This window comes from Primulina huaijiensis, chromosome 3, assembly GCF_012295235.1.
Source record: "Primulina huaijiensis isolate GDHJ02 chromosome 3, ASM1229523v2, whole genome shotgun sequence".
Classification (NCBI taxonomy): domain Eukaryota; kingdom Viridiplantae; phylum Streptophyta; class Magnoliopsida; order Lamiales; family Gesneriaceae; genus Primulina; species Primulina huaijiensis.
The window spans coordinates 9,659,059-9,672,923 of NC_133308.1; the positions used below are offsets into that span (position 1 = coordinate 9,659,059).

The 13,865-nt window shown below is 34.6% G+C and overlaps 1 protein-coding gene across 1 annotated transcript; it reads right to left on the reverse strand.

Moving 5' to 3' along the window:
- Nucleotides 1-314: 314 nt before the first annotated feature.
- On the reverse strand, nucleotides 315-1,501 carry LOC140973492 (nicotianamine synthase-like). The gene has a single exon (XM_073436350.1). The coding sequence runs from the start codon at nucleotides 1,454-1,456 to the stop codon at nucleotides 488-490; it is 969 nt and encodes a 322-aa protein (XP_073292451.1). The 5' UTR covers nucleotides 1,457-1,501; the 3' UTR covers nucleotides 315-487.
- Nucleotides 1,502-13,865: the final 12,364 nt, after the last annotated feature.

Genomic DNA, 13,865 nt, shown 5'->3' on the forward strand with positions numbered 1-13,865 from the left:
GGTTAGACTATTTGTCCGTTTTAGACTCCTTCAAACCGTTTTAAATATATATCATGGAGTTTTCACCTTCTTGGGCTTGTGCCATTTTATCGAGCTTAAAATAATTTTAGCACAAAAAATACTATTTTATTTTGTACGTGATCAAATGTCAAATTTCTTAAATTACTTTACATTAATTAATTGATTTAATTTATTTAACAAAAGCATATGTAATTGTTTTGTTGACTAAATATGCATTCATTTAATCGTAAATTCAGAATAAATCATCAATTAATCAGTTGAATAATTAATATAAACTTATTTTGCGGAGGAAATACTTTAAAGAGACAAATTATAAATTTCTTGAAATGATCACAAAAACAACACAAAGTAGACAGATTCTTATGGAAACATATATCAGTAATACAAGGATAATAGTAAACGGCCAATTAATAATAAGTTATTTAACTTCATCATATATCATATATAATCAATAATGACTCTTTACTCAGAAACGTTGATCTTCAAACCCCAATTCTTCAATCATGTTCGTCGGACTCATCAGAGGATTAAATGATCGAATCTCACTGCACTTGCTACACTTCATCAACGGCACTGATCCAAACCCCTGATGATCGATGGAATGGACGGCCGGAATCGCGCACTTCCGAGCGATGACAACCGAGTTGATCACTTCATCAGTCGGATGAAACACCGATACCACCTCAAAACCTTGGAGATGTCGAGGCTCCACCATGGGATACAAAAACGCACGAGCCCCATGCGCACTCCGGAGCATAAGGATCGCCCCCGGCGCCATATTCTTTGACAAGTGATCGATGACAAGTATCTTCTGCTCCATCTCCATCCCCACCAAGGCGGCCAAGAAAACAACGTCGTATTCCCCGAGCTCGGGTCCCGATAGGTTCATGACATCTTTCGTGTGAAACATCATTCGTTTCGATAAGTCGGGGTCGGACTCGACGAGACGTGACGCCAACGAGTTAGCTGATTCATCGATGTCGTAGTTGTGGAAGACGGTGGAGGTGAGGTGATGAGTGGCTAGAACAATGGAGGTGAGAGGGAGCGGGCCGGAGCCGATGAATGCAACACGGGCAGGATTCAATGCATGCTGGCTGAGCAGGTCGAATTCGAGCTTGCTGAGTTTGAGGTAGTTGGAGTAGTAGGGATATAAATGGAGGTGATGGAGGGGGTATTCGAGGGATCCGAGGATGGTGGAGTAGTGTTTCTCGAGGAGGAATTCAGATTGGCCGCAGAGGTGGATGAGGTTGGTTCGGATGCATTGGATTTTGGTGCAGAGCTTGGTGACATCGATGGGGTAGGGTGGGATGCAGGCATGGACGAGCTGTGTGAAGAGGGAGTTGACTTCTTTGGAGGGATTAAGGTTTTGGAGTTTGGAGATTTGGTTATACAGTTCGCAGACTTGTTGGATCAAAGGATCTTTGAGGCAAACCATGTTGAATATATGTGTATGTTGCTTGAGATTATGGAGTGAGTTTGGGTATTTAAAGGCAAATCGTGGTGTGATGAGGGATGAAACTTGCTGCGTTATTTTATTGATTGATGGATTCTCCTTTGTTTTATTTTTATTTTTTTAAGAAAAATTGAATTTGTGGGGGTGGGGGTTGAAATTTTGTCTTCTTTTTGGTTGCATTGGTTTGGGTGATTATGATAATGTTTTATTATTATTATTGTCGAATTTTTGACCGGGAGAATAAAATAATGATTATTTTGTAGTTTAAATTTTTTTGGAAAAACAAAAACAAAAACAGTCTCCTAATTTACCTTAAATAAGCTTTTGATATTTTAATCAGTCAATTTTCAGTATTCGTATTTTTGCACTGCGATTGGATTTTTGCGGAGTTGGATACATCAGCTATATCCAAGATATCGGGTGTGTATAAACATCATGTTAATGATATTCGATATTATGTCAATTTTTTGGTCGAAAGGCCGAGTCTTAACATGGAAAATATATATCGAACAAGAAATTGAATGATTGGCCAATTTTTCCTTTTTCCTTAAAATTTTGCATTAGCTCTAGGTTTTTTTGTCTTTGTCTCTGTTTTAATACCAAAGTTAATTAACGAGGGAATCAATTTATACCCCTAATCCATGTTGAGACGGGGCCATAATGAATGGCATGAAGCATGCTACGTACAGGAATCTATTGCCATACAAAAATGTGTATATATATATGTATATGAGAGATTTTCATACGACCTAGTACAACTTTTTTCAAACGACTAATTAAATTATGCAATGAGTATTTTATTTAATTTCCCAAGCATTAGATTCTCGGGATTCTTATGCTTTCACACCATAAGATGATATCCTCCACAATTTAAAAACTATTTATTCGATAGATTATGATTAAACTTGGATGAGCTAGCATTCTTTAGGAATCATCGAATTCACACTTGTCTTGAGCTTAATTATAGATTGGGTCAACCAACGGAAGAGACTTCCCCCATGTAAACACCATCAAATCTTAATTATTCAATATAATTATGTTTTTTCAATCAAAGATTAACAAATACTTATATTTCCCAATGTGTTTTCATTTGTTTACACATCTTCAACATATATGTTTTGCAGTATAACCTCGCTCTATAAGTAGTACTCTGCAGGGACGGATCCAGGAATGAGTTGAGAAGGGCTTGAACTCAATATGATAAGTTATATATTATTAAAAAAAATTACATTATATTGTTCAACGAAGTTGTGCCCTACGAGATTTTAAAACATAAAATTCATCAATAATAGAATTTACATATATATGTTTAGCTAAATCTTGTTTCATATAGAGTGTCAAACAATCGGCAAGAAAGTCATCCTCCATTTTATTGCGAATTTCCGTTTTCACATGCTTCATTGCTGAAAAAGCTCGCTCAGTAGAATAATACTCAACTCGTAAAATAATCCGCTTGACCAAAATCGGCTTCTCGAGTATAAAATAAAATCGTAAACTAAAAGTTTATAAAAATCGTTTTAAAAAAATGATAACTTTCGGGCCTATAAAAATCAGCCGCTTGACCAAAATCGGCTTCTCGAGTAAAATAATAATCAACTCGTAAAATCATTTGGTATTCCAGCATTTTTATAAAATTTTAATCATATTTAATGATATTATCGGGCCTTAAAAATATTTATTGAAAAATATTTTCATCATGGTCGTCCCCGATCTCTTTTTTCCGGCCTAACTTCGCATATCTGGAAAAAAATTCTTAATTTTATGAAATCAAGTCAAATCATACAATTAAACATTTAATCACAATAAATCATATTATTTAAGTATTTAAAATCACTTAAATAAAATAAATAAGCAATTTAATTAATTTTCATGTATGTGGTTACATGGACGGATTTTTCGGACATTACAAAAAAGGAAGAAACAAAAAGTGAATTCGGTGTTTATAATTGCAATGGCCCACAGACCACAACTTTTGACTTAAAAAACAGATTGATTATTTGGGCTGGCTTTGGGCTGGGCTGGGCACATAGGAAGGGATTTTTACTTAGGTAAATTAAAAAAAAAGGGATGGGCTAGAGCCCAGTACAGCCCTTCAATAAATCCGTCTCTGGTACTCTGGTACTTCTATTAATTAAATAGGATAATTGTATTTTTCGTCCGGTATATTTTTTATTTGTGATTTTGTTTCTCTATGTTGTCAAATTTTATCTTAGTCATCTATCTTTGTTTTTTTTCTGGCAGTTTTCTTTTTTCCAACTTGACGTTGTTGTGACACCAATTCAACACTGACATCTATAATGTCACATCATCAATCCAATGAAAAATGACTAAAATGACCAAAAATCGAAATCTACAAGACTGAAACTGAAATTTGATATTATAAAAAAACCAAAATCATGAAGAAGCAAACATAACGGACAAAAAAATATAACATTTGTCTCTAATTAAACTCGTCTAGTGTAGTAATTTTCCAATCACCTACCATATGATATATGTGTGGGTACATTCATACATATATAACGGTCTATCTATATCTATGAGACGGTGGAACCGGTCCATAACTGCAGTCAAAAATGATGCTTTAAGCATAAAAGTAATAAATGATATAAAAAGTAATATTTTTTCATGACTTTGTCGGGTCGGGTTGGGTCTGGTCGAGGTGGGAGATGGTATGATATGAGGTTTTGTTTTATAAAATATATCCGATTATTTTTCCCAAGATACCATGATCCTTGATACTCATATCTTGGCGGAAAATAAAATATAATGAAATAAAACCCAATAAGAATTAATGAGAGAAAAATTTCATTATAATTATTCTTATAATAATAACATTAATTAATGATGGCCGAGTAAATCGGGTGAACTAAGTGGGCGAGTTTATCGGGCCGGGTTAATTCTTCATGGGAACATAGTAGACCGGGCTTGTGGTTCTTGGCCTCAATAATCTGCACACTCGGAAAACAAAGAAAGTTAGTAGGGCGTCAGAAGGATTTTCGACATGACCACTCCGATGTTCAAGTCAGTCACTTGTTTCTTGCAAAGTAAAATGCAATGTAGAGAATTTATATTGAGCATTTATGAGAAAATAGTAAGTGAATTGAATGATTTACCATTAATAAAACCTTTGTATTTTTAGAGATACAAGTAATGATGATCTTGTTTTCAGTACGTGGTTGCTACTAATGGCAAGATAGCTGCCAATACTCTATCTTGCCCTGCCCTACCCTCTGACACTCCTATTTCTGACAACCCAGATTTCCTCTGGTCTTGTCACATCATCCGACGTCCGTTGAATGACAGACTCATGATTCCGAAGTATGGTATCTCATATTTGTGAACCGGGAAACGACACCTGTATTGTGGCGCTCAGGAATTTGATGATGGTGTGATAATAAAAACATGGCCTTTATTCTCATAAATTCTACTACCCGGGGAGAAGCTGAGAATCCGAGTTCATCTGGGCACGTGCCGATCTAATATGCTCCCAGGATGGTTCATCAGAGAGCGCTTCCCTTACCCAAGCTGGTAATTGCCCGAGTTTTATGATAACAAGGGTTGTGATTTCTTTCCGGGGTATCACCACTCCCTTCTTAAATAGTCAGGCTAGAGTTTCACTCGCTGTCTTGAGTAGTGGAATTGGACTTGGGAAGGAAATCAATTTACATTATGAGTTTTGAGGAGACTAGGGCTGATGACAGCATGACGCAAGTCCTAGTAGTCGAAAAGACAGGTGTCTGACAGACATCATTTCGTACTACGAGCCTGACTTTTTGAATACCTGGCACAACTTTCGAGGTGCATCTCATTCGTCCATCACTTCGAGATCAACGGTCAGAATTATAGGCCCTCGGCTTATAAATACCGACCTTCTCTCACCTTTTCACCCATTTCTCACTTTTTGATTTTCTAATCTCTAATTCCTGCAGTTCCGATGCTTATTTCTCCAGTACTCGTAATTTTGACGTACCTCCGGTGTTCTGCTCGTTAGCTACTCCGATCTCTCTCTCCAACCATCTAATAAGTTCTAATTTTTGTATTGTGTCTTATTCCACCTTTTCCACTTCTGGGGCCAACATTTCTGCGAACCTGTGATGCTGCACTCCGACTCCACCTTTCCATTCCTCTTCTCTCCTCTCAAAAACCCATTCTTGCCCTACTTTCTAAAAAATATGAAAAATATAAAACCTCCCTTCCTTCTATATCGAGGTGGCCTACTTCTTTGGGATCCCTCTTAACCAACTCCATCCGAATTCTTTCCGGATTATGACATCTACTTTTGTTCTTTTCAATATGCATAATCTTTTAATCAATCTCCTTATTCTTCATTACTTCTTCTCCTGAGGTTCGGGGATAGTGCATTCTTGCTGACCGCCTGACTAAATATTTGATTCTTTGATAACGTCCCTTCCTCCATGAAGGGATGGAAAGGACAATATTTCCTCTTTTACCTCCCTTCTTCCCCCAAATTCCTGACTGGCTTTCTCCCCAACCTGCCTTCCCAACCTGAGCTTCCACCCAACTATAGGACTCAAGAGCATACATCCGGAGCTAGAAGCTTGTGGAAGGGCATAAGTTTTCTTCATTCTCTCTTATTGTATAAGACAACCTGGTGGCCTATGGGTTTAGTACTCGGGTTGAGAACCCTACAGATAGTGTAATGGATGAATTCTTCAGCTCAGACGCCCAACCTAGTATTCTTATGTTATCTTCTTATTTGACTTCTATTTCTCTAATAGTATTATTGATTTTTTACTTGTACTTTGCAGGTAATCTCGAAATGCAAACACCCGGTACTATGGTTACAGCTGAGATTAATCAATCGACCAAAGGATGAAAGGATGGTCACAATTAATGAACGGATTTCACCTCAAAGGAATTGTATATGTATATGATGAAAGGAAAAGTATATGATGGAAGAAAATGTTTAAGTTTATGCATGTTCATGATAAAGATATTTTATTAAAAATTTTTTCATGATTGCATGTAGATGTATACGTAATACTTGTTACTATGGTTAAGGCTTCTGAGTCAATATACTCACTAGGTGTGAATGATACAGTGAGGATTTTACTATTGAGACAGGAGAGTTGGATGATTGAACTGGCTGGACTGATGGTGCATAACCCGAGGACCTTGCTAGTTTTTCCACACAGTATTGATTTTACAGTACTTTAAATATTTTCATGACTTTTGGAATTAAGAGTGATTTTGAGAAGATTTATGATGTTTATGCTACTTTTGAAAAATGTTAGTTTTAAGTTTGGTTTGACGTTTACGATTTTATGACTTTTACTGCAGTTACTGAGTTTTGAGTAAAATAGATGGTGAGTTTATATATATATATAAACTCACCATATGACATATGAAGGTACACTGACCACAGTGAAGGTGGTCATAACTGATTTCCTGAGGTCCCAAGTCCCGACTGTCAAGGGCAGCCCAATCTCCCCCTGGTCATACTGTGTGACCAGCGAAACCAAAGAGAGCGGTCTCAACTGGTTCTAGAATGTAATCTTTTAAGTCCATCTAGTTCAGTGCTTCTTCAAATATAACATTCATTGAGCTGCTTGAATCACCAAACAATCGCCCAACATCATAGTTAGAAATCTTGGTGTGGATGACCAAAGCATCATTATGGGATAAACTGACGCCTTGTAAATCTTGGGAGGCCAAAACTGATGATCGGTTCAACTCCCTCGTGGTGTTGTCCACACCAAACTTTCTCTTTGACTTCACGCCTCCCGTGCCTGATTAGAGTCTCCATCAGTAGTGCCTCTTGAGATCAATTTGAATATGCCCAGAGTAGGGGATTTTCCCCGACCTTTCTCTTCTCTGCCCCTGTCTGATGGAGTAGGCTTGTCATGAATTTCCAGTCTATGTTTGAAACTAAGGGCTTTGGCAGTAGGAGGGGTCCTGAGTTCTTGGGGGCCCATGAGTGTCCTTTAGCTTTCTTCATTGATGGACATGTCTTGACAAGATACTGCCGGGAATGGCACCTTTTCAACTTCTTACACTCACTTGTATCATGATAACATGCTTGGGTGATAGACATAAAATTTCAAGGTTGGCCTCGAGTCCTCAGAGGACAGCGAAGGCTGGGACATAACCTTCTCCTCCTCAAAAAAGTGCATTGCCTGGTTTTTTGGCACTTTTCAGGAGAGTGTAATGAGAAAACCGCCCCAAGCGGCTTCCCTTCTAAGATCATCCTTCGATCCTTCCTGACCGATCACCCTTTTCCTTCTTCACGACCTCTTGATGTACTTTTCTACCCTAGACAACAGATCCTCAAAATCGCGAGGTTGCTTTTTCACTAAAGGTCGGAAGAAATCCCCTTCCAAGAGTTCTTGCATGAAGGCAATAACCTTGGTCTCAGGGGCACAAGAATGTACTTCCAGAGCCGCCTTGTTGTGCTCTTGTACGTACTCCTGCAATGACTAGTCCCTTCCTTGATTTACTTCGAACAGGCTGAAAGCAATTTTCTTGTGTCTCTTACTGTTGATAAAGTGATGTAGGAAAATGTTTTTGAAGTCATCAAAATATCGCATGCTCTATGGTTCGAGCTTCTCAAACCACCATTGGCCTAAGTCTACCAACAGGGTCAAGAAAGTTTTGCACTTGATTTTGTCATCGTAACAGTACAACATGGCCATATCCTCGAACCAGGCCAAAATTTCCTTAGGATCTGTGTTCTCTTCATATTCCTTGACCTTTGTTGACTTATAATGGGTAGGCAAGGGGCTCACACACTATCTAGGTGTCGAAAAGACACCCTTTCGGTTGGATTCGGGGATCTCGGGATGACCTTGTCCGTCCTTCCAACTTCTTCACCTTCGTTATCATGTCTTCCAGTTCCTAGGCCATCGTAAGGTCCTTAGAACTTTTGTGAGAGCTTTTCTCCTACTTTGCTTTGTCCCGATGAGGGACTCATCCTCCGACCCTTCTTCCTGATTCACGCGATTGCTACCAGGATGTAACTTTTCTGCAATGATTTTCTGGACAACCACTGTTATCAACTAGGTCAGCTGTTCTAGATTGATTGTAAAATTTTGTTGATGGGGTAGATTCCTTTGGGGTACCTCTAAGTCCGAGGACTTCCTTCTGGAATCCTCCATTCGAACTGATTTTATGTGGAAACCATATCTATATCTTAGAACTGATTTCCCATAGATGACACCAACGAGGATGGCCGGGTAAATCGGGTGAACTAAGTAGGCGATTTTACCGGACTAGGTGAATTCTTATCGGGAACGTGGTAGGCCAGGCTGGTGATTCTCGGGTTGAACAATCTGCACACTCAGAGAACAAAAAATGTTAACCTTCCGGCATGACTACTCTAACGCTCAAGTCATTCACGTGTTTTTTGCGAACGAAAATGCAATGTAGAGAATGTATATTGAGTATTTATGAGAAAATAGTAAGTGAATTGGATGCTTTACCATTAATAAAACTTATTTATAGAGATTCAAATAATGATGACCTTGTTTTCGGTGCTCGGTTGCTACTCATGGCAAAATGACTGCCCATACCCTGCCATCTGACACTTCCACTGCCACTTCTGACAATCCATGATTCCAAAGCATGGTATCTCATATTAGTGGACCCAAAAACTATATCGCACTGAGGTGCTCAGGTAGATGATAGTGGTGTGATAACGAGGACATGGCCTTTAATCTCTTAAATCCGACTACCCGGGCGAAGATGAGAATCCGTGTTCATCTGGGCACGCGCGTGCCGGTCTAATCTGTTCCCCATGATGGTTCATCAGAGAGCTCTTCTCTTACCTAAGCTAGTTCTTGCTCGAGTCTTAAGATAACTCGGGTTGTGATTTCTTTCCGGGATATCAATATAATAATAATAATAATAATAATAATAATAATAATGATAATGAAATAGAAACTGAAGCACAAGGATAGATGCCCACTTAATTTTTCACGGCAAAATCGCATACATAATTTGTTGGAACCTTGTTCAGAAACTCGAGTTTAATCATGTAAAATGAAAATGAATAGTTTTATTCTTTAAGGCACTATTTTTAATCTGAGATCTTAATATTGATCTTATGTTACATTTTGGATAGAAACTATTTTGGTTGAATTTTAAATTCATCATAATTATTATTGTATTTACATAAAGTAAGAGAGAGGTGAATTTGAAAATTTTCCAAACAATTAAATTGATTTAAAATTCATAGTTTCAACCTTAGTAATTTTATAATAATAATAATAATAATAATAATAATAATAATAATAATAATAATAATCACCAATTTTTTGAATAAGTATATAATAAATCTAGATATATAAAACTTAGTTTTGTCGACAAAGTTTAGTAATGCTTCTTTACAAGAAAGTGAGAATAATTGTTGGAAAATTCTGGATGTACACTTAAAGTTACATTCAAGTTTAATTTTGCAAAAAAAGTTACAAAAATACCATTGAATTCAATTAGATCTTTTTTCCCCTATTACCTTGAAAAAGACAATATCATTATGTGCATGTATCCATCTAAATGTACATCTTACTCTTAATTGTTCAGACATTATTGGTGGAGACAAGGAGTTTTATCCACGAGTGAATAGCAACAAGACGCGGCAACTCTTATGTTGTAATAACGATATAAATTTCACTCAATTTATAAAAAAATGACTCGTATTGAAATCCACGTTAAATCAAAACCTCCTAGTCTTAATTAAGTATAATAAAATAAATAACAAGAAGACAAAGTGGCTATCATTTATTTGTAGCCACAAATGTCGAATAATGGTGTCACCTTCATCATCCTTTCTGTTATCTTTTGTTATTTTTATTATTTGTGACAATGAAATATGCTTAAATTTGTCCACGACTGGAGAAAAGAAGATAGGACGTACGTTAAGCTTTGATAAAAACAAAAAAATTAAATATTAATAATGGATATACATTGGTTCCAAATCACGAAATCAATTTAGTTAGAACCGATGAATCAACCTTAATCATATAGTCATTGGTATAAAGTCAAAAGCAATTGTTGCGGCTAAGTTAAGGACAAACAAGGTTAGCTAGCTATCTCAAATTAAAGCTGCATGGAGTGTAGCATGAAACTTCATACCACGGGAAGTATATTGTACTATCTCTCACAAAATACGAAATTCGTATGATCTAATGATATTGAAAAACATATTAAATTAAAATCACTCGCTTCGGCATAACATGTATTCAACTCAAGGGTCAAAATATACATCTATATAAATTTTCACCTTTGGCTTTTATGACACTTGAATGGCCATCCAAGGCTTATTGTAATTATGTTGACATTTCACATCATGGACGAATGGGATCACGTATGCATCTATTAAAATTCAACTTCTTAAGATACAATTATTGCTTTTCTGATTATTTTTTTATAAAATATTCTTCGCCTTTAATTCCATCCCTCAATTTCAATGGCTCAAAACAAGAGATATCTATAATTCTCTTTAACTTTTTGCTAGTGCTTACCATCAAATTGATCTTTACTTTAATTTTGTTAAACTTTAAAAGTTGAAAGTGTTATATGTCACCATATCACACATTATTGAACTTTTTTTAAAAAAAACAAAAACAAAAAAAAAATCTTGTAAATTCATCCTAAAAGTTTCATGATTTAATTAAATTTAATTGAACTTAGCCACGAAATAATTAGGGTTATAGGATAGGTTCACGCAAGTAGTTTAGAGTATTTAAAATGTAGTTATACAAAAAAAAAAGAATTTCAAAAAAAAAATGATTAAAAACAAATGAGTTTATGACCTTAATTTCAAAGTTATAAGAAACTTTCTACAATAACTTTGCGTATGGTACATGTAAATCCAAGTTTTGTTTATTTTTTTCTCTAAAATCCAAGTTATTTTTCAGCATTTGCGTATGTATTATTCTAACCTTTATACTTGCTCATATTCTTACACACTCTAATTTGAGAATCGTATGAGCTTTACCTTTCGCTTGTTTGTTCGCGTTTTCAACCTTTGTTGGCCAGAAAAGTTATTAGAGTAAATTCGTTATATACATAAAAAAAAATTGTAATTTTAGTTACATTAGTTGATATGTTTTTTATTTTATTCATATATTTAATAAAAATTTGGTGTTTATATAATAGTTTTTTTTTCCGGAAAAAACCATTAAACATTGTAGATATTATTTATTTTACATTGGTGCTCTATTACATTGTTCATGTGTTGAGAAAAAGTCTTATACTACATATTAACATTCATTTAAGCAAAAATAAAAGAAAACAACAAGATTTTTTCTGGGGTATACACTTGAGGATGTCATTTTCTTAAAAAAAATGTTGACCGAGATTATTTAACCAATTTCCCTCGAATTTTTCCTCCAATTTAGAATGTTAAGTGGCTATTTTATTATTTTAATTTCATTTGATTTTGCTTAAGTGGATTTTAATATATATTTTCTCCCTATGATCCAGTAAAAAATATGGATGCTAAACAAGCAATATCTCGTGGGGTTAGTAAAAGATGACAAAAAAACAAATCAAGTTACTATATAAAGACCATATATGGATTAAATACACGATTAAAATCTAAAATATGTTAACTTACACGAGTAAAATAAATTTTTTCCCCATGTTGTAACGATAATGCATGCTTCCACATTTACGTACCTAATACACTAACAAGAATGCTTCCACATTTATCTAATAAAATAAACTGATTTTGCTATTCTAAAATTTCGATGTATAAATGATCTTGTTCTGGTATTTTTGAGAATTTTACGTTACGGACGCCATGCTCGGATTTGGGGCATTGCAGTACGAAACTTGGTTCATGTAGATGTTTGATGTTTCTTATACACATATATTTAGACGTATATATGTTTGATAAATCGTAAACAAACTCTATACGAGGCTTGGCCCAAAAAGTGTGGGTAGGGAGAATGGAACTCTTAATCATTTGTCAAAAACTCATCTAATCTACCTATTCGGTATATTCCTATTTTTTGTGTACACATGAGACATACATGATATTAACGAAATAAAATATCAAAATTATCAGGTAAAATAGAATATTTGAACTGGAAGAAGAGATGCAATATATATTATATTAATGCGGTCCATAAATTATTTTCAGAAAACAAACATATCTCCCAATCAAATTTGTTCCCTATCCCAAATTGAACTGTTCCCATTACGAAAGTAGCAAGAATTAATGCGACTACTCGACAACGAGAAATCAGCATCACGCACTTTATATTTTATCAACTTTTAAGAGGAACCCTTGAAAAATACGGACAAAGTTGGGTCCACCCTAGATATATTCATTTTATAACTTGGTGTATTTTTATTTAAACACTTGTTTAAGGGGTGTTTTGTTATTTTTTCCCCACCAAGTTTCTGGTCCAAACTTTATTTCGACAACCAAATAATTGGGAAATTTATAATGTCGATCTCATATATTTTTATTTCGACGATTTTGGTTCTTCATGTTGTTAAATTTCACTCTCAGGTTTATATATTTCAATTTTTGATAATTTATATTTTATGTGAGAATGTTGATGTGACAATATACTTGTCAACACTAGGTCAGTGTCACGTCTACGCTTATATTAAAATTGCAAGAAAAATAGTTAGCTTATTAAAATTGAAGCTTAAAAATATAGAAAATCGAAATTATACAATGAGACAATATATAAACCACAATTCCAATTTTGAACATATAATTTTCTTGACACATATATGCTCAAACTTGGCAACATAATACCTTTTAATTACGTTACATATTTTTTTTGCTTAACATTCATTTTATATTTTTAATAGTTTATAAAGCTTTTGCAGCATCCAAGATGAACCTAGGATTTTTCAGTGAGGAGATTAGATAAGAAAAGGGAGCAATTCGATGTCGAATTAATTCAGAGGAGTTAAACATAGATTGTTAGGATAATTTTGGGACCTTCTATGTTTGGTAGCCATGAAAATGGAATGATTATTTATCTCGCGTTTGATTCGTTTTTTATAATTCTTCAAGCCCTTGATTATGATTAAAAGCCCACACTATTCATGTTATTTGTGTGATTAAATATCCCTCCTCAAAGGGTGTGATAATGTATAATTTTTGAATAGTAATCATGATAAGATTGTATATTGACCATAATACCCTTGAATTGTTTTCTTCAATATAATATGAAAATTAAAATTAGTGAAAATTTAATAATTAATATAATATTTGAATTTTTATTATATTTTTTTATAAATTAATTTCATATATTTTTATTATTTTCAATCATTTTAAAGAAAATAAATAGTAATGCAAATCTATCTTAAATTAAATTTTTATAAATTTGTAATCTTGTTAATTAATTCTTTTATGAAAATAAATATTTATTAAATTCTAATTTATTTTGTTTAATGATTTAAATTA